Genomic DNA, 22,290 nt, shown 5'->3' on the forward strand with positions numbered 1-22,290 from the left:
GTTACCTATATTCTCTGGATACAGCAAAACAAAAGATCTATTATATTGTGTTGAAAGAAACTTGACTTAAAAGAGATGTCAAGATCCTGGCTGTTAAAATGCCGGGTATTCTTGAGTGGAAAAAAAACGCTCCGCAATGTAAACAATGTATCCCCTATACACCAACTCGGACACTGCGGTCATTAACAGACAATAGACTTGTAATTCCATCTCCATCCGAAGCTAGATGGGAATCAACACGAACATTGGCATTTTTTTTTTCTAGCTCTGTCTCTTTGGAACTGTCTTCCTAAAGAACTCAGACTTGAGGACTCTTATACTCATTTTCGTAAAGCTTTAAAAACACATCTCTTTCGAGAGTCACTTGAAATAATCACCTAAAACCAAAATAAAGGAAAAGTAAAACAAACAGGAAAAAAAAAACCCCATAGTTTGTGAAATCTTTACGTGTGTTGACTTTTTGTAGTGCTTTCCTATCACAAATGGATTTCAGAGTATGTTTATCTACTGCTTTAGTGTTATTTTATGTTATTTTATATTGTAAACCGTTCTGTTTTACTTTTGTAATAAGTGACGGTCTAGTAAATGAATAAACGATTAACAGCATTTATTACATCACCGGTTTATCAGTTAGACGTTGTTTGCATTGCAGAGCATTTTTTTCCACTGAAGAATACCTGGCATTTTAACAGCCAGGATCTTGACATCTCTTTTAAGTCAACTTTCTTTCAACGTAATATAACAGATCTTTTGTTTTACTGTCTCCAGAGAATATAGGTCAGATAAAAGGCGATCCTAAGTTATTGAGGGCCCCTTTTATTAAGCCACGTAGGCGCCTGCGCGTGCCCAAAGCGCTTCAAATTGGAGTTACCGCCCAGTTACTGCGTGGCCCTTGCGGTAATTTCAAGTTTGGCGCACATCCGCTACACGCGTCTGAAAAATAGTTTTTATTTTCGGATGCGTGTAGCGGACGCGCGCAGGTCATTACCACCCAAATACTTTACCGCTAGGTCTATGGCTGGAGGTAAGGTCTCTCTCAGACCCAAAATGGACGCGAGGCATTTTTTGCAGGTGCGCTGAAAAATGATTCTGCGCGTGCCCAAAACCCACACCTACACTACTGCAGGCCATTTTCCAGCGTGCCTTTGTAAAAGGACCCCTGAGATAGCAGAATATTTATTACCACTACAGATTCTGGTGCTGACCCTCTTATCTTAGCCAGACTGATATATGGTAAAACACGATTCGAAAGCGGTAAACCCCTTCGAGAAAAGCTGCATTGGCTCCCAATCAAAGAACGAATCATCTTCAAGATCTGCACATTGGTCCACAAAATCATCTACGGTGTAGTCCCAGGATACACGACAGACCTCATAGATCTACCAACTAGAAACAAACTCGGATCAGCACGATCATACCTAAACCTAAATTTCCCAAACTGCAAAAGGCTAAAATACAAAACAACTTATGCATCTAGCTTCTCCTACATGAGCGCACAACTATGGAATGGACTCCCGTATGCAGTGAAAACAATACATGGCCACCTAAACTTCAGGAAATTATTAAAAACCCACCTCTTCAAAAAAGCATATCCCACCGATCCAACATAAACCCCCACACCCAGGAACACAACATAATCAATGATCGTACTGGACAATTTACTATCCTCCTTCCCCTCGACCCCTAACCTCTGATTCACTTCTACCTCTTCTGACCACAACGCAATCTTGTATTTATTATCAACTGAAAACGGCAAACGCCATTACAATACTTTGTAAGCCACATTGAGCCTGCAAACAGGTGGGAAAATATGGGCTATAAATGTAATAATAAATAAATGAAAATCTGGATGTTCAGTGCCAGCCACTCTCCAGGTAGTGGTACTGTCTCTCCAGATATATTTCTTTGCTGCAGTTGTCATTAAACACTCGCTGTGCCAAGTGAATATTGACCCATTTGTTTCCAGTATTGCCAGGCCTACGTCCTTTGCCTTTTCTAACCTCGTCTGTTTGTTTTAAAGACACTGAGGTATGCAAAACATATGTACTACTCAATGACCTTACGATATCCTACCCTGATGCTGAGTAAAATGTGCACTGAACCCCTCAAGCTCTCACACTTTCATTGTAACACATTAAAGAATGAACACAGAAAGTCACATACTTACAAGCACTTGATAAAGTTTTGTGCATAGAAGTTATTGTAATTAAAGTGTTGTTTTACTGCAGAAATATAAAAATCAGTTAGAAGTGGACCTTTTGCTAATTCTGAGGTTTCATGTTTAGGATGAGAATGGAAAAGGCCTCTCCGACAAGGATCTCCGTGCTGAGGTGGACACCTTCATGTTTGGAGGTCACGATACCACAGCCAGTGGCATCTCCTGGATCTTGTACTGCATGGCCAAGTACCCAGAGCACCAGGAAAAATGCAGGGAGGAAATCCAAGAGATTCTGGGAGATCGTGACACGGTGGAATGGTGACAGCCTCTTCATTCAACAGCGTAGCAGTTGTTTTAATTTGTGTTTCCTTGTGTGTCTCATCAGCTCGTAACCTTGGGGTCATCTTCGACTCCTCCCTCTCCTTCTCTGCACATATTCGACTGCTAAAATCTGTCGTTTCTTTCTCTATAATATCAGCAAAAAAAGCCCTTTCCTTTCTGAGCACACTACCAGAACCCTCATCCACGCTCTTATCACCTCTCGCTTAGACTATTGCAACTTGCTTCTCACAGGTCTCCCACTTAGCCATCTCTCTCCTCTTCAATCTGTTCAAAATTCTGCTGCACGACTAATATTCCGCCAGGGTCGTTATGCTCATATTAGCCCTCTCCTCAAGTCACTTCACTGGCTTCCTATCCGTTTCCGCATACAGTTCAAACTTCTCTTATTGACCTATAAGTGCATTCACTCTGCAGCTCCTCAGTACCTCTCCACTCTCATCTCTCCCTACATTCCTCCCCGGGAACTCCATTCACTGGGTAAATCTCTCTTATCTGCACCCTTGTCCTCCACTGCTAACTCCAGACTTCGTTCCTTTTATCTTGCTGCACCATATGCCTGGAATAGACTTCCTGAGCCAGTACATCAAGCTCTGTCTCTGACCGTCTTCAAATCTAAGCTAAAAGCCCACCTTTTTAGATGCTGCTTTTAACTCCTAACCCTTGTTCACTTGTTCAGAACCCTTATTTTATCAACCTCACTTTAATATTCCCTTATCTCTTGTTTGTCCTGTTTGTCTGTCCTAATTAGATTGTAAGCTCTGTCGATCAGGGACTGTCTCTTCATGTTCAAGTATACAGCGCTGTGTACGTCTAGTAGCGCTATAGAAATGATTAGTAGTAGTAGTAGGGTTCCACTTTAAGTAGCAGGTTTAATCTGTCTGCATTAGCAATGATAACAGCATCTTTGCATTCCCAATGGGGTTACATGGTAGATCTCTCATGTTGTGTAGTTTCTCAATCTTAGCATTAAGGAAGAAGAAAAATCTATGCTCCTCTGAAGGATCAGATCCTCCTCTATCATCTCAGAGAAAAAGAGAGTGAGAAACTTGTAAAATATCCCAGTAGTCTCAATATTAGGGGTGAGCAATTCTGATCCTTGGTGTAGAGAACATGTATGTTCTGCCTGCTAGAACAGTTCAACAGAGACCTCTACTGACCCTACTAGGAATATAGCAAAACAAACAGAAGACCACCAAATATGGAAATATAGCAACTTTAAATTCACCAATGGAATGCTATGCCTGACATGGCCACGTTTTGCCCAGAAGGATGCATCAAAGGCAAAACTGTAAACTAAAACAATTAAATCATACATTCAAGAAAGTATTATAAAACAAACATTCAAACAAATTGAAAATCTTATTTAAAACAAACGTAACAACAATTTTAAATCATATTAAGAGCCATGCAAGACACCAACATAAATCAGAATAACCAACATATCCAAGTGTGCATATTACTTGCAATATATAAAGGGACATTTTTGATTTTATGTTTAAATCTGATTTTGGACTTTTTTTCTGAAAATGGCCTAAAATCAAGTGGTGAACATAAAGCCATTTTGAACCATAAAAATGTTTCCTTTTGTTTTGAAAATGGCCATTTCCTAAACATTTTTTGCTCCGTGTGTTTTTGTTTGTGACCATTTAAAAAAAATGTCCAAGGAAAAACGTACAAAATCAAATTATTGGGATGTAGAAGGAGCCAGTATTCTTAGTAGACTGGCCACACAGACATGTTACCACATCCTCTGGCAATGAGTTCCAGAGCTTAACTATTCTTTGAGTGCAAATATTTCCTCCTATTTGAAGTATTTCCATGTAATTTCATTGAGTGTCCCCAGGTCTTTGTACTTTTTGAAAGAATGAAAAATTGATTCACTTTCACCCGTTCTACTCCACTCAGGATTTTGTAGACCTCAATCATATCCCCCCTTAGCTATCTAGTTCATCACTTCCATCTTCACCTTCATTATCATCGTTATGCTGTCCATTTACAAACAAGACAGTCGCAAAGTTGCAATCATTGTCTGTTGTTCTAACAATTTTTCGTCTGATGGCAAACTGTTTGAATATCTTTGAGAACTGATGCGGGAACATCAAATGTGTGGAACCCTTCAGTCTTAAAGCCAGACAGACAAGTAGACCTTCTTCTCTATAGACTCTATCAATCCAATGGACAGTCACCCAATGTAAAATGTAGATGATGATGATGATGACGGCAGAAAAAGACCTGCACGGCCCATCCAGTCTGCCCAAGAAGATAAATTCGTATAAGTCTGCCCAACACTATCCCCGCCGCCCAACCACCAGCCCCGGCACAGACCGTATAAGTCTGCCCAGCACTAGCCCCGCCTCCCAACCACCAGCTCTGCCACTCATTCTAGGCTAAGCTCCTGAGGATCCCTTCCTTCTGCACAGGATTCCTTTATGTTTATCCCATGCATGTTTGAATTTCCGTTACCGTTTTCATCTCCACCACCTCCCACGGGAGGGCATTCCAAGCATCCACCACTCTCTCCGTGAAAAAATACTTCCTGACATTCTTCTTGAGTCTGCCCCCCTTCAATCTCATTTCATGCCCTCTCGTTCTACCGCCTTCCCATCTTCGGAAAAGGTTTGTTTGCGGATTAATACCTTTCAAATATTTGAACGTCTGTATCATATCACCCCTGTTTCTTCTTTCCTCCAGGGTATACATGTTCAGGTCCGCAAGTCTCTCCTCATACGTCTTGTAACGCAAATCCCATACCATCCTTGTAGCTTTTCTTTGCACCGCTTCAATTCTTTTTACATCCTTAGCAAGATACGGCCTCCAAAACTGAATACAATACTCCAGGTGGGGCCTCACCAACGACTTATACAGGGGCATCAACACTCCCTTTCTTCTGCTGGTCACACCTCTCTCTATACAGCCTAGTAACCTTCTAGCTACGGCCACCACCTTGTCACACTGTTTCATCGCCTTCAGATCCTCAGATACTATGACCCCAAGATCCCTCTCCCCATCCGTACCTAGCAGACTCTCACCGCCTAACACATACGCCTCTCTTGGATTTCTACTCCCTAAGTGCATCACTTTGCATTTCTTCGCATTGAATTTCAATTGCCAAACCTTAGACCATTCTTCTAGCTTTTTCAATGTAAAATGTTCCATGGGATGACCAGTAGACTATTGTGGTAGAGACATATGTCTGTTCACCAAGAACTGCTAAAAACTTCAGCTTCATCTCCACTTTAAAGTGACCCAACTCATCACTGTTCTGTTTGGCTGGAGACCAGTAACCAGTTCAACAATACAGGCAACTGCACTGTTCTCATAGGCTATATTCGCTGAACAGTAAAATTTAAGATGAGATGATCCACTGTTAACATAACGAGGTTTGCAATAGCAAAATCCCGTTCCCGGTTTTGCTGTTTCATTTGGTGTACTGTGGAATTGTCAATTTATATCTCCCTTCCACTTTTACTCTTAACCGTAAGCGTCATATGTAACTGAGTAAAAGTAGCAAAAATTGGCAAAATTATTACTCCAGTAAAAGTTACAAATGCTCTCCTGTACTTCTTAACAAGTAAAAGTAACAAAACATTTACTTAAGTACAGTAACTATTTATAGTAACTTAGTTACAATGCAACACTGATAGTTTTACTACCTGCAGAAATACGGCACCTAACATTTGGTGCCCGGTTATAGAATTCCAAGCGACTGAGAGATCGACTGCTTCTATTCACTCTTCCTAGAAGACCGACTCGCTGTTCCCAGTGGCTGGAACCTCATTTTGGAGCCTCCTACCAATAGACTTTGTCTGTTCTGATGGCAATCTTAGCTTTAGGAAAAAGCTAAAAACATTCCTGTCCCCCAAAATTCCCCCCTAACCTCCCATCACCGCAACACTCTATGAAGTTTCCTACCTAACCTAACCCATGCCTTTATCTTCTCTCTCAGCCCTCTATCTGATTTTCCCATGCCTGCACCAACTACTGTGCCTTAACTGTCTGTAAGCCACACTGAACCCTAAAATGGGGATACTAGCGGTATATAAGACCAAATTTGAATTGAATTACCTTTTATATATCGATATTTGTGCATTAATCTGCCTTGAACTTAAATTGGAAAAGTGGACAGTAATTAAAATAGAGTGAACCATTTCTGTAATGAGTAATCTCTGTTGAGCAGGGACTGTCTCTTCATGTTCAAGTGTACAGCGCTGCATATGTCTAGTAGCACTATAGAAATGATAAGTAGTAGTATCTCATAACACTTATGCTTATTTTTAGGGATGACCTTGGGAAGATGAATTATACCACAATGTGCATTAAGGAAAGTATGCGCATGTACCCGCCAGTCCCTGAAGTGTTCCGGCAGCTCACCAAACCTATCACTTTCTTTGATGGACGCTCCCTGCCTGAAGGTCAGTTTTCTATGAAGTCTTATGTATGGCAGATAATGCGAAGAGCCAGGGCCAGCCTAATCATTAGGAAAGACTAGGCAGTCACCTAGGGCAACGGCTTCTTGAGGGTGTAGAAGGGGGGACAACAAAGAGCAGAAGCAGTCAAAGCAAAACAGTAAGGGCCCCTTTTCCTAAGCCGTGTAGGCGCCTACACGCGCCCAATACATGCCAAAATGGACTTACCGCCCGACTACCTCGTGGCTCTTGCGGTAATTTTATTTTTGGTGCGCGACTGCTACGCGCATCTGAAAAATAATTTTTATTTTATTTTATTATCATGAAAATGGATGTGCGGCAAAATCAAAATTGCTACGCCCTTGATCCTGGGTACCTGGGTTTGATTCCCAATGCAGCTCCTTGTGACTCTGGGTAAGTCACTTCACCCTCCATCAGGTACAAAATAAGTACCTGTATATAATATGTAAACCACTTTGATTGTAACCACAGAAGGGCAGTATATCAAGTCCCATCTCCCTTCCCTTCAGTTGGTCTTGGACTGGTTGTTGAGGTCCATGAGGAACAGGACAGGGACTTCCCTTGGATAGATAATTGTTGGAAGGAAAATTGGTCATTTTAGGCAGTTGTCCCAGTTCATCTTCCCCTCTATGGCAGAGCCCTAACTGCAGGTTATAGTAACTTTTCACCTAATCAGCTTAACTAATATTGAACTAGCACAGACCATAATAGTGCAGATCAGTGCAGAAATAATTTCAGATTTAGTTGCAGGAATGGAGCTGTGATACTCATTTTTGTACTGGAAGAGAATATGGACAATTGTAGTAACTAGTTTTGGCAGTGAGTCTATTTAGAAACACCTGAGCTCCTTGGGGTCGATATTCAGACTGAGGGGGTTAAACTGGCTAACTCCCGTGGTTGGTGCTACGCCCGGATGTTCAATGCTGGGCCATTTTCGATGACCGGCATTGAATATCCGGTGTATTTTTGACTGGTTTGAACATAACTGGCTTTGGGGTCCTTTTACTTCCTTTTACTAAGGCGCGCCGAAAAATGGCCTGTAGGCGCATGTTTTGGACGTGCGCAGGTCCATTTTTCAGCCCCCTGCAAAAAAGACCTTTTTGTTTTTGGGGGGCTGAAAATTTGCTTGCGTCCATTATGGGTCTGAGACCTTACCGCCACCCATTGACTTAGCAGTAAGGTCTCACGCATTACCCGGGCAGTAATCGTCAGGGAGCGTACACTGCCGATTACTGCCCAGTTAGCGCCATGTGGCTCTAGGGGGACCAGAGGCTCTGCCTGGATTCGCAGCGCACCGCTGGTGATCTAGTGGCCTCAGCAGAGGCAGGGGGAGAAGGACACATGTACTTTCCTGCCCGGCCTGCCACTATTCCCCCTGCCCGGCACCACCGTATTCTTAAAATGGCGGTCTTGTGAGACTGTTGAGACCCAGTGAGACTATCATGGGAAGTCTCGGCTGCCTTTTTAAAAACATGGCGCTGCAGGGAGGCGGGGGAATAGCGGCAGCACAGCAGGCAGAAAAGAACATGCCCCCCCCCCCTACAGAGGCCACCAGAATACCAGGACCCCTCAGGTACGACCAGGGCAGTAGGGGCGTCAGCTGCGGCAGCCGGGGCAGCAGAGGGGGTGTCGGGCATCAACCGGGCGGGGGGCCCAGACCACCCTCAGTGCCCAGGGGCCCAGACCACCCTCAGTCTGCCCCTGCCGTTTGCTTGTTGCTTCAGGGACATGCGGTCAACATTAATCATGGGCTAATTTTACAAACTTGGAGAGCACTGCTTACTCTCGCTCTCATTGATCTGATAATTATATTTATTTATTTATTTATTTAATACATTTATACACCACATTTTCCCACTAGGTGTAGGCTCAATGTGGCTTACACATAACTGTAGAATAGGCTACAGTTCAGAAAGTATAAATGAACAATGTAATAGTAGGTTATTAAGCATATAGGTATCATATAAAACAACAGAGATAACAAAAGATAGTACAGGGTAATACAAGATAATAAGGTCCATGGATTTTGCTGAAAACAGGAAAAATTAAGATTAGGTAATTAAGATTAGATTATATAACACATCACTTAGGTTAAGAGAACAAGAAGACACCTATTTCAAGAATATTTTAGCAAAAAATTTCCCCCCTCCCACCCGAAATTCAGCACTATTTAACCAGTAAGTAGTGGCTGCTGGCCGCTTAAATAGCGTTTAACCGACTAATTGCGAACATTCACCGGAAGATTAAAGCCCCAATATTCAGCGCTGGGTTTAGCGGTTAAATGGGACCACAATAAATAGCAGTCCTATCGTTAATCTTGAGGAACTTAACCGGTTAGCGCTGAATATCAGCTTAACCGGTTAAGTTCTGGTGGCCAAAAATGAAACTGGAAATTCAATGCCTGGATATGACATGGCAGCGGGCTATAACCACACTGCCCACTGCCGGCTGAATATCGGTCCCTATGTGTCTTTATCAAATACTAGGGATAACTTGGCAGAAATCGCAGCTAGGTTGAAGCCGAGGACATTTACGCCCGCGTAAACTAGGGGTAGCTATTCAACCAGTGGCAGTCAGACGTTTTTATGCCACTGACAGCCACAGACTGAATTAACCACAGATATTCAATGCCAGGCCATGTCCAGGATCCCTCATTGAATATCTGGGTATCTGCGGTCATACGGAAGTTAACCAGGTGCCAACTGATATTACTACTACTACTATTTAACATTCTAAAGCGCTACCAGGGTTACGCAGCGCTGTACAATTCAAACATAGAAGGACAGTCCCTGCTCAAGGAGCTTACAATCTAAAAGACAGGTGTACAATCTAGAGACAAGTGTCCAGTCAAAGACAAGTGTAGAGTCCGACTAATAGGGCATACTATATTTCACGGACGGTTAGGTGCCGAAAGCAGCATTGAAGAGGTGAGCTTTAAGCAGAGATTTGAAGATGGGTAGGGAGGGGGCTTGGCGTAGGGGTTGAGGAGGATTGTTCCAGGCATAGGAAAACAAATATTCAGCCTTTTTGCTGGCCTAACTTCATCCGCTTGCCTAACCGGTTAGTGGACTGAATATCGCCACTAACCGGTTACGTGCCAGCTCCAACCAAGCTCCACCCTTGGACTGCCCTGCCGTTCCATATCCATGCATCTCTTGCAGGTCCTTATGCCTGTTTTACAGAAGGCTCTGTGCTCGACAGAGGCTTTTTGTAAAATACCACTGGAATTGATCATGGCCTGACCTGACATTTTAATTCTGATCCCAATGTTTTATGTAAAATGGGCCGTGACAGCTTTATTTTCTCATTTTGCGCCTATGAGAAAAGACCTTGAAGGATCTCGTCTTAAGTGGACTTGTCCCAGCATATTTTTCTTTTAATATTATTGGATGATTTTCCTGGTGGAGGGAACTTGGTGGAATGGAGAAGAGATTCGTGTGAATCCAAAAGCTCCAGGTACCCCATTTTGGGGATAAACCTTATGCTGGCTCAATGAACAGTATCAGAACCTGCCAAGAATCCCACAAAACCTTCAGGAATGCTCCAGTCTACTACTACTACTACTACTACTTAACATTTCTAGAGCGCTACTAGGGTTACGCAGCGCTGTACAAATTAACAATAAGGACGGTCCCTGCTCGGAAGAGCTTACAATCTAAAGGACGAAATGTCAAGTTGGGTTAGATAAGTTTTCTGAGAGGAGGTGTAGTGATTAGGTGCCGAAGGCGACATTGAAGAGGTGGGCTTTGAGCATTGATTTGAAGATGGGTAGGGAGGGGGCACGGCGTATGGGCTCAGGGAGTTTGTTCCAGGCATGGGGTGAGGCGAGACAGAAGGGACGGAGCCTGGAGTTGGAGGTGGTGGAGAAGGGTACTGAAAGGAGGGATTTGCCTTGAGAGCGCAGGTTACGGGTAGGGACGTAAGGGGAGATGAGGGTAGAGAGGTACGGAGGGGCCGCAGATCGAGTGCATTTGTAGGTGAGTAAGAAAAGCTTGAACTGTATGCGGTATCTGATTGGGAGCCAGTGAAGTGACTTGAAGAGAGGGGTGATATGAGTATATCGGTTAAAGCGGAAGATAAGACGTGCGGCAGAGTTCTGGATGGACTGAAGGGGGAGTAGATGGCTACGTGGGAGGCCGGTCAGGAGTAGGTTGCAGTAGTCAAGGCGAGAGGTAATGAGAGAGTGGATGAGAGTTCGGGTGGTGTGCTCAGAGAGGAAGGGGCGAATTTTACTGATGTTATAGAGGAAGAAGCGACAGGTCTTGGCTATCTGCTGGATGTGCGCAGAAAAGGAGAGGGAGGAGTCGAAGATTGATCAGACCTCAGCACTCAGCCTATTGTAAGGATCAGAACTTTGAGGCTTTTCCAGTGGTGATTGCTGGCGAGTTCAGAAGGGTTTTCCTTTGTTTTCTGGAGTGCCGGTTTTTGCAGTGAATAATTGCATATAGTAGCTAAGCTACAGGATTGGTAAAAGTGCAATGCAGGTCTGTTCAGAGAGATCCTAAGGTTGCCAACCGGCCTGGCTGGTTTCCATTAACCAGTCAATGTATGTTCTAGTTCTGCCGACTGCCAGCATCCAGATTGGAATGGAAAAAGATCACCCCCTGCCCCATGGACCTGTTCTTGGTAAGGCGGGGGCCAGTCTAAAGCTCAGATGCAGCAGTGGCTGTAATAATGTTTCAATATAAAGGTGAATTGGACTGAGGACTTAAGTCAGCCCGCAGTCCATTCCCAGACCCTACCTGCTGCAGAGAAGCAGGAGGGCCAGAGCCACCCCAGTGCTGGGAGTGAAGCGTGCTGGACTGGCTGCTCGGGCCGATGCACTTTTATAGCACAACGTTGTTACAGCCACCATAGATTTTGAACTGGTTCCTGCAGGGAGGATTAGAAGAAATGGGGTTGTTGGTTATCGAGGGGTTGCTGAAGTTGGAGGAAGGGAGATAAATTGCTGTTTTTTAAAAATATTTATGAAAGTTGACAAACCTCAGAGAACCTGAGCACATGGCCATTTGTGCAAGAGAACCCAAGAGTTTGAGGGGATAATTTTCTAACAGTTCTTTTCATAAGGGTCCTGTGTCAGTTAACATGTGCTAATGCTGTTAGTAAATGACCCCCTAATTAGATATGTTAGCTTACTTCATAGAATGTGTCATGGATTCCCTTGTAATATGCTCTATCCTGCTGTTTCTCATAGGCTGTTTGTTTGTGCTGAGCATTTACGCTATTCACAGAAACCCCAGTGTGTGGCAAGATCCAGAGGTACCTTTCTGTTCTAAAACAGATACTTGTGATGATATTTCTGGGTTTTTACAATTGGTTCAATAAGATTTACGAGTGCAGGAGGTGGGGTAATTTTTCAAGACATTCATTGTATGAAGAATTTATTCACCAGGAGGGTCCAGGGCTTGTGTATTTGGCCATTTCTCAGAATTACAAGGTGGGGCACGAGCGGGCTCCATTTTCTGTTCTGGGTTCCTTGTGGATAGGAGAGGCACATTCTTAAGGCCTTATATGCTGACAAGATTCACTTGGATAAGAGGAGATGCGGCCTGGTGCTAATCAGTATTTCTCTATCTCCAGCAGATAGTGCAGGTTGGACTAGTGCTGCTGACATTTTTCCCCTGTCTTCTACCTCCAGGCCTGGTCTGGTGATTGAACCCAGAGGCCTGGTGGTTTCCCAGGGATAGGTTCATGGAACTTTCCCTGGATGGTCATTGCTTCTACTTGACCACTCCTCTCTGAGCCCTTGCTTGCAGATTGTACTCTGTGAGCAGGTTGACATAGGCCCCAAGGGGCCCTGCCAATGGGATAGCAAGCCCCTTGGTGCTAGTCCCCCCCCCCTCACCCACTGGTGTCTCAGTGTACCAGCCAGGGCAAAAGATTGACCCCCCCCCCCATAAAGATTGTGCCTTGACCCAGGCCTGCCAACCAGATAAAGTTTAAACAAACAAACAAAAAGCAAAGAAAACAAAGCAGAGGCAAACTGGGTTCAATTCCTGCTGCTGCCTGATGGTCAGCAGTGGGTTAAGATCCTGGGGAACCAGGTTCAATTCCCTCTGCGGCTCCGTGTGACACTGGGCAAGTCATTTAATCCAGAGCGGAGGAGTGGCCTAATAGTGTAGTGGTTGGCGGATCTGGGGAACTGGGTTCAATTCCTGCTGCTGCCTGATGGTTAAGATCCTGGAGAACCAGGTTCAATTCCCTCTGCAGCTCCATGTGACACTGGACAAGTCACTTAACCCTCTGTTGCCCCAGGTACCACAGTAGTACAATACAGTGGTGGAAATAAGTATTTGATCCCTTGCTGATTTTGTAAGTGTGCCCACTGACAAAGACATGAGCAGCCCATAATTGAAGGGTAGGTTATTGGTAACAGTGAGAGATAGCACATCACAAATTAAATCCGGAAAATCACATTGTGGAAAGTATATGAATTTATTTGCATTCTGCAGAGGGAAATAAGTATTTAATCCCTCTGGCAAACAAGACCTAATACTTGGTGGCAAAACCCTTGTTGGCAAGCACAGCGGTCAGACGTCTTCTGTAGTTGATGATGAGGTTTGCACACATGTCAGGAGGAATTTTGGTCCACTCCTCTTTGCAGATCATCTCTAAATCATTAAGAGTTCTGGGCTGTCGCTTGGCAACTCGCAGCTTCAGCTCCCTCCATAAGTTTTCAATGGGATTAAGGTCTGGTGACTGGCTAGGCCACTCCATGACCCTAATGTGCTTCTTCCTGAGCCACTCCTTTGTTGCCTTGGCTGTATGTTTTGGGTCATTGTCGTGCTGGAAGACCCAGCCACGACCCATTTTTAAGGCCCTGGCGGAGGGAAGGAGGTTGTCACTCAGAATTGTACGGTACATGGCCCCATCCATTCTCCCATTGATGCGGTGAAGTAGTCCTGTGCCCTTAGCAGAGAAACACCCCCAAAACATAACATTTCCACCTCCATGCTTGACAGTGGGGACGGTGTTCTTTGGGTCATAGGCAGCATTTCTCTTCCTCCAAACACGGCGAGTTGAGTTCATGCCAAAGAGCTCAATTTTTGTCTCATCTGACCACAGCACCTTCTCCCAATCACTCTCGGCATCATCCAGGTGTTCACTGGCAAACTTCAGACGGGCCGTCACATGTGCCTTCCGGAGCAGGGGGACCTTGCGGGCACTGCAGGATTGCAATCCGTTATGTCGTAATGTGTTACCAATGGTTTTCGTGGTGACAGTGGTCCCAGCTGCCTTGAGATCATTGACAAGTTCCCCCCTTGTAGTTGTAGGCTGATTTCTAACCTTCCTCATGATCAAGGATACCCCACGAGGTGAGATTTTGCGTGGAGCCCCAGATCTTTGTCGATTGACAGTCATTTTGTACTTCTTCCATTTTCTTACTATGGCACCAACAGTTGTCTCCTTCTCGCCCAGCGTCTTACTGATGGTTTTGTAGCCCATTCCAGCCTTGTGCAGGTGTATGATCTTGTCCCTGACATCCTTAGACAGCTCCTTGCTCTTGGCCATTTTGTAGAGGTTAGAGTCTGACTGATTCACTGAGTCTGTGGACAGGTGTCTTTCATACAGGTGACCATTGCCGACAGCTGTCTGTCATGCAGGTAACGAGTTGATTTGGAGCATCTACCTGGTCTGTAGGGGCCAGATCTCTTACTGGTTGGTGGGGGATCAAATACTTATTTCCCTCTGCAGAATGCAAATAAATTCATATACTTTTCACAATGTGATTTTCCGGATTTAATTTGTGATGTGCTATCTCTCACTGTTACCAATAACCTACCCTTCAATTATGGGCTGCTCATGTCTTTGTCAGTGGGCACACTTACAAAATCAGCAAGGGATCAAATACTTATTTCCACCACTGTATACTAGTTAGACTGTGAGCCCACTAGGGACAGACCCAGTACCTGTAAAATGAAAAATTGTAAACTGGGTAGGTCTAAGCGGTATATAAATCCTGAATTGAATCAGACCATTATAGAGGCATATTTTCAAAGCACTTAAGACTTACAACGTTACGTGGAGGGGCATTTTCAATATGATATCTAAGTTGAACTTTGGACATTTTGCGCTAAACTTCCCAAATCCGAATAGCAAATTAAGCATTTTCAAAAAAAGAAAAATATGTTTTTTTTTTAATACCATTTCGAACAAGGTTTTGTGCTTTGCACGTTTATCTTTTTATGTCATTTTCAAAAAAAAAAAACCCCAAAACATACAAGTTAAAAATGCACAAAATCAAGCTATTGAGATGTAAGAGGGACCAGCATTTTTAGCAGACTGGTCCCCCAGACAACACAGGAGAGCAATGGGGCACTGCTGTGGACTTCATATAATTCTCCCAGGTACACATCTCACCGTTGCTCTCTTACCTTGTCTGCTGAGCCCTCCAAAACCCACTACCCCCGACTGTACACCACTACCATAGCCCTTATGGGTAAAGGGACACCTATATGAGGGTACAGTGGGTTTTTGGTGAGTTTTGGAGGGATCACAGTTTCCACCACGAGTGTAACAGGTAGGGGGAGATATGGGCCTGGGTCCACCTGTCTGCAGTGCACTGCACCCACCACTAGACTACTCCAGGGACCTGCATGCTGCTCTAATGGACCTGAGTATAACATCTGAGGCTGGTGAGTAATATTTTTATTCACATTTTTGGGGGATGGAAGGTGGTTAGTGACCACTGACGGAGTAAGGGGGGGGGGATCATTCCTGAATTCCTCCAGTGGTCTTCTGGTCACTTAGGGCACCTTTTTTATGCCTTATTCATCAGAAAAACAGGTGTAGACCAAAACGTTTTGGTTTTGTTCCATTATGGCTGTAAAACGTCAAAGTGTTAGGCACCCCCCCCCCCCAATCCCACCTTCAAAACATCCCCTTGTGATTTGATTACACTGCAGACAAATTGCATAGATAAACATCTGCAAAATAGGTTTTGAAAATACCGATTTGGACATTTTGATAAGAAATTCATTGAAATGTTGCTTTATGACACTTTGGACATTTTTTCTCTTTCGAAAATGAGCCCCATAGTAACCTATGGAACTTTGTAAATCTATCTAAGTGCTTTGAAAATGGGCCCCTGCATGTAATAGCTAGATGAAATAAAGTTCCTTTTTCTCTGAGATTGACAGGAGGGTTGGATTCTTGCATTGCAGGTATTTGATCCGCTGAGGTTTTCACCGGAGAATTCATCCGATCGACATTCCCACGCGTTTGTGCCATTTGCTGCCGGTGGAAGGTACAGCACACTCCTTCCCTCTTCTGGGAAGAAAGCAGGGCCTCTGAGAGGGGGAAGCAAGGGGGGCAAAATTCCCTGGGCCGCCCGGTGCAGGGGTCTCTCTCTCTTGCTCCTGCCGGGACCCGAGTGATCCCGTCCCGACAGCAGCAGGAGAGAGAAAACTCCGGCACTGTGGCTGGGCCCCCTTGGCAGCTGGGGAGGACCCAGAGGAGCAACTCCAGCGCTGCTCTTCTGCCCAGCTGAGCGGCTGCTTTTCCTCTCATGCCCTGAGAGAAAAAACAGCCGCAGGGGCAGACAATCGGCAGAAGAGCAGCACTGGAGGAAGACGTCTTCTGCTGGCGGGGCCTCGGGATCCCCGCCAGCCAACAAGGTATTTCGGCAGCGATCTGGGGGAGCGGCAGCAATCTGGGGGGGGGGGGGCAGCGGTGATGATTGGGGGGGGGGCAGACGTGATTCGAGGGGGGGAGTGGGCGGCGGCGGCCCGGTTCAGTCTCTCGGCGGCCCTGGAAGAAAGAGAAATCCCAACTCTTCCTTCAAGGACTCTCATCCCCTAGTCCAGACCTACCACATATTCGCCCCATTGCTCTGTTCTGTTGCGTAAGATCTATAGTTTCAACAATAAACAGCAGTGTTACAAACAGAGATGTGCATTCATTTGAAACGACAAGAAAATATACAAAATTTCAGGATTTTTCTTGCGTTATTAATGATGCTTTCTCTTCCAAAAGTGCATGCATGTGCGAACCATCATGCATGCATGAATGTGAGCATATGCACACAGTGAGGAAAGAGTGCACACTCTGATAGAGATTACACAGCAGCGTTACAAATAGGGATGTGCGTTTAGTTGAAATGAAAAAGAAACAAGGATTTTTCTTGTGTTATTAATGGTGCTCACGCTTCCATAAGTGCATGCATGAACAAACCATTGTGCATACATGAATGTGAGCATACAATGAGGAAAGAGTGCACACTCTTATAGAGATTACTCCCATAATAAGAAAAAAAAATGCTAATACACTCCAAACCCCCCCAACAAAAAATTCTGTAAATTACCTGGGCAATAAAATGACATGAACATTTTCATGCTGTACATCCCTAGTTACAACAGCGTCAGACTTCCAAAGAGGTGGTGTAACAGTTTAGACTGAAGATGGTTAAACCACTGTTCCCTGTAAGCAGAGCGGGAGTCCTCCACCTACAGTCCTGCCAGTAGGAGGTGCTGTTTTCACTATCACATAGACCATTATTAAATGGACTTGGGGAAAAATCCACTATTTCTGGCATAAGCAGTATAAAATGTTTTGTACTTTTTTTGGGATCTTGCGGGTATTTGTGACCTGGATTGGCCACTGTTGGAAACAGGATGCTGGGCTCGATGGACCTTTGGTCTTTCCCAGTATGGCAATACTTATGTACTGGATTCTGAAGGAATCTTGCTGCTCTTTGGGGTTCTACCTGGAATGTGCTGCACTTTGAAATTCTGCATGGGATCTTGTTATTCTTTAGAATTCTAGAATCTTGCTACTCTTTGGGGTTCTATATGGAATGTTGCTACTATTGGGTACTTGTGACCTGGTTGGCCACTGTTGGAAACAGGATGCTGGGCTCTGATGGACCTTTGGTCTGTCCCAGTATGGCAACACTTATGTACTTATGCACATTTTTCAATAGTGAGGGACAGGCAAAGTCTGCAGGACTCCAGGGAACCTCTGCCTGTCCTAGCAATTGAAAACACCAATATTGAAGCGCCACCACCTACTGGTAACATTGATATTGGAGGACCCCGCCTCAGCATTGAGAGAATAGTGGTAAAACCTGAGACTCAGTGAACATGGAAAGGCCAGATTCTTTATTAGTCTAGTCTTTTTTTCTGTTTTTTTTTTTTTTTTTAAAACAATAGCTGCAATGGCCTTTGTGTCTGTGGGAATTATTACAGAACTTGGAAATGAGACACAGAAGGGGGCCTGGGTATTGGGTTTGAAACTGAAGCAAAGATGAAGATAGGAAGGCCTGAAAGAGCCGTACTAATGGAGCGAGGGAAGGCCCTCGTTGTGATTATTTTGGCAGTACATGTGGAGGGCAGTGGTGGGAAAAGGGCTGAGGAGACAGGTACAAACATAAAAGAGTTGGGAATTGAGGTTGGGTTGCATATGCTGGATGAAATTTTTTTTTTTTGTTACATTTGTACCCTGCGCTTTCCCACTCATGGCAGGCTCAATGCGGCTTAACATGGGGCAATGGAGGGTTAAGTGACTTGCCCAGAGTCACAAGGAGCTGCCTGTGCCTGAAGTGAGAATCGAACTCAGTTCCTCAGGACCAAAGTCCACCACCCTAACCACTAGGCCACTTCCATGTAGAGGTCAGCCCTTGCAGATCACCAATGTGGCCGCGCAGGCTTCTGCTTCTGTGAGTCTGACGTCCTGCACGCAGGACGTCCAGACTCACAGAAACAGAAGCCTGCGCAGGCTTCTACATGGAATGTCGCTAGTGGAATAGCAACATTCCATGTAGAATCTCCAATAGTAGCAACATTCCATGTAGAATCTCCAATAGTATCTATTTTATTTTTGTTACATTTGTACCCTGCGCTTTCCCACTCATGGCAGGCTCAATGCGGCTTTACATGGGGCAATGGAGGGTTAAGTGACTTGCCCAGAGTCTCAGGAGCTGCCTATGCCGGAATCGAACTAGTTCCTCAGGACCAAATCCACCACCCTAAACCACTAGGCCACTCTCCACTCACTTTCATACGTTCATCTACCAGGGTGGATGAATCTCAGCTGGCAGCCTTGGTCCATTTGATCTTTATGATTTACTGTGTATTATGCTCTATGATATGTTTCTTTGTGCTATAAGTGTACATACATGTGTGTAGGGTTACCATATGGCTCCAGAAAAAGGAGGACGGATTGAGCCAGCCGGTTTTACTTCCATTGATTTCAATGGAAGTAATTGAGCCGGCCGGGTTTTACTTCCATTGCTTTCAATGAAAAGCAATGAAAGTAGAACCCGGCTGGCTCAATCCGTCCTCCTTTTGCTGGAGCCATATGGTAACCCTTAGATGGTGGGGGGCCGAGGGGGACAATGGCTTTGTTATTTGAACTGGCTGTTGTTTCCTAGTTAAGTGCTCCAGAGGTAAAACACAGAGGCGAAAGTGCATTTGTCCACCGGATTGGACACCCAGTGCATTTTAAATGCCCACTTTCACTGATTCAAAGATTAAAGGCCATCTTTTCAAAGGCTTTCTCATAGAATGATTGGGGGCAGGGTTTCCTTTGCTTTTAACCTTTTCTATCTCATGTCTCAGGAACTGTATCGGACAAACTTCGCCTATGAATGAGATGAAATAGCCACGCTCTGACCCTGCAGCGCTTCCAAGTCTCCCCTGATGAAACTCGCCCCCCTATCAAAATACCTCAGGTAGTCTCTGAAATCCATGAATGGTATCCACCTGTACTTTAAAGAAAATTAAGTAACTATTTGTAAACTGTATGCATGAGTATGTATATCTGTTAAATAAACGGGACAGTCATTTTTGCCCTCATTTAATTGTTTCATTTCACAGACATCTGCGATTTAAACAGAAAAAAATGGTGTCGCATTCAGCTCTGAAAACAATGTTTTCAAGAAGATGCAAACCCTCCCATCTCTCTAATTCTGATGTACAAACACAGAAAATGAACGCAGATAAAGACCACAGGGGCCTGTCAAGCTCTTAAGACTTGTTACTGTAAAAGTCTCAATATCTTGAAGTATAACCCTTGGCACACAGAAACACCTTGAAGCCTCTTTATTTTCTGAAGTTTCTTTTATTGAATAAATCACAGATAACTTTACTCAGTCAGATGTTCAGAAGGTGTAGCCAGTGGCGTAGCCAGACTGCCAATTTTGGGTGGGCCTGAACCCAAAGTGGGTGGGCACAAATTTTCTCTCTACCCCACCCCCCCCCCCCAGCAAAATGTAGTCACACTCAGATGCATTTGTCACACCGGGTAAACTGTGCTGCTTTTCAGTGCATCAGATTCAGAAATTTATTTAATAGCCTTAACACCCTTTTCAGTGAGCTTTCAGAGGTTCAAAACCTCCTGCCTCAGGTCAGTATAATGCTGTTACGGTATCCTCTTCCTGACCTAAGGAAGGAAGTATTGGTCTCTGAAACTTTATTAACACCATATTACTTTATCCTAAATTAAAAATAAATTATTTTCCTTACCTTTCTTGTATGGCACTTTACTTTTTCTCATGTGTTGCTCCCAGTGTCTAGATTCTGCTTTCCTTCGTTTTCGCTTGACTCTTCTGCCAGGGTTTCCTGGCCATTTGTCATTTTTTCTCTCCTTTTTCTTTGCTTTCTTCAATATTTTTCTGCCTCTCTCTGTGTCCAGATTTAATTCATTCTTAACTATCCATTCTTTAATTTCCTCATCTACTTATGGCTTTTCATCTTTTTCTCACCCCTTGTTCTCCCCATGCCCCTGCCTCTTATTCTTCCAATCTTTCAACTACTCCCCTTTCCATGCAGCAGCCTCTCCTCTTCTCTCCCCATCCTTCCAGTGTCTCCCCTCTCTCTCCCCATCCTTCAATAGTCTCCCTCTTTCTTTCTGCATCATTCCATCGTGTCACCTCTTTCTCCTACCCTTCCATACAGCGTCTTCCCTCTTTCTCTCCCCATCCTTCCACCCATCTACCCTCTCTCCTGATCCTTCCATCTAATGTCTCTCTCCCTCCTTCTAACCAGTGTCTATCTCTCTACCCTTTTCTGTTCAGTGTCCCTTCTCTCTCCACATCCTTCCACTCTCCCCTTTTTCTCTGCATCCTTTCATCCATCTCCCCTCTTTCTCTGCCATCCTCCCATCTGTTTTCCCTCTTTCTCTCCCCATCCTCCGTTTTCCCTCTTTCTCTGCCATCCTCCCATCTGTTTTCCCTCTTTCTCTCCCCATCCTTCCATTTTCCCTCTTTCTCTCCCCATCCTTCCATTTTCCCTCTTTCTCTGACATCCTCCCATCTGTTTTCCCTCTTTCTCTCCCCATCCTTCCATTTTCCCTCTTTCTCCCCATCCTGCCATCCATTTTCCCTCTCCCATTCAGGCCCACCAGCCCCAGCTCCCATTGCCGGCCACTGCTGCTTTTCCTGATGAGCAGCAGGGCCGGCGCTACAAAAAGAAGAAGCGCTCAGCTGACTGAGCTGAGCGCCAACGCGTCGCTAACCCGACGAGAAAAAATGTTTAAAAAAAAACGCGGCACTGCAGGCAGCCTCGAAGCATTGGCTGCTGGCTCTGCAGGCTCCTTCCGTCTCTTACGTCACTGCCCCTGCTTCGCTACAGGGGCAGTGATGTAAGAGACGGGAGGAGCCTGCACAGAGCCAGCAGCCAATGCTTCGAGGCTGCCTGCGGTGCCGCATTTTTTTATAAACATTTTTTCTTGTCCTTAGCGACGCGTTGACGCTCAGCTCAGTCAGCTGAGCGCTTCTTCTTTTTGTAGCGCCGGGCGCCGGCCCTGCTGCTCATCAGGAAAAGCAGCAGTGGCCGGCAATGGGAGCTGGCGCTGGCGCTGGGCGGGCCTGGGCTGGAATTGGGTGGGCCTGGGCCCACCCAGGCCCACCTGTAGCTACGCCCCTGAGTGTAGCCCCAGGGCACAGAGACTCCGTAATGCTGAGAGCTGTTTCAGTAGTTGGAGGTAGAAGTCTGAGAAAGGCAGCTTTATTGCAGAGGTGAGAAATAGTTTGAACAGGTAGAAGTGGCTCAGCGCTGGGTGCTGGAGAGTTGCAATATCTCATCAGAAAGATATATTCAAGGTATAAAAACCAAGTTTGTTTCAAGGAGTGAGGCAGGACAAGTGCTGTCTGTAGCAAGATGGAGAATGCCTCATGGAGCGAGGGACAGGGGGTTCAAGAAGCCTCACAGGCCAGGGAGGAGGAGGTAAGGACCAATAGGGACAGAGCTTGCCACCGGGTGGCAAGGGTGGTCCTAGGGGACAGTCCCTGATTGGAGGCAAGGTCATACCTGGCTGACCTCTCAGGTCAGAGATAGTAAGAATAACCAGGAAATGATAGCAGGTAGACAAGGGAGCCAAGCTTGGCTGAGAAAGAGAAGAGGTCTAGGCAGCAGTACAAACCAA

General features: G+C 45.0%; 1 protein-coding gene across 2 annotated transcripts in view; it reads left to right on the forward strand.

Moving 5' to 3' along the window:
* Positions 1-22,290, forward strand: part of LOC115471796 (cytochrome P450 4B1-like) — a 165,914-nt gene that overhangs the window by 67,615 nt on the left and 76,009 nt on the right. Inside the window, exons 8-11 of one of the 2 annotated variants that reach the window (XM_030205629.1) lie at positions 2,286-2,476; positions 6,779-6,912; positions 12,122-12,186; positions 16,092-16,174. In XM_030205629.1, the coding sequence (XP_030061489.1) occupies positions 2,286-2,476; positions 6,779-6,912; positions 12,122-12,186; positions 16,092-16,174 (473 nt within the window). The remainder of the gene's footprint in view (positions 1-2,285; positions 2,477-6,778; positions 6,913-12,121; positions 12,187-16,091; positions 16,175-22,290) is intronic. The other variant, XM_030205630.1, reaches the window with a different exon arrangement.

Source organism: Microcaecilia unicolor, chromosome 6, assembly GCF_901765095.1.
Source record: "Microcaecilia unicolor chromosome 6, aMicUni1.1, whole genome shotgun sequence".
Classification (NCBI taxonomy): Eukaryota; Metazoa; Chordata; class Amphibia; order Gymnophiona; family Siphonopidae; genus Microcaecilia; species Microcaecilia unicolor.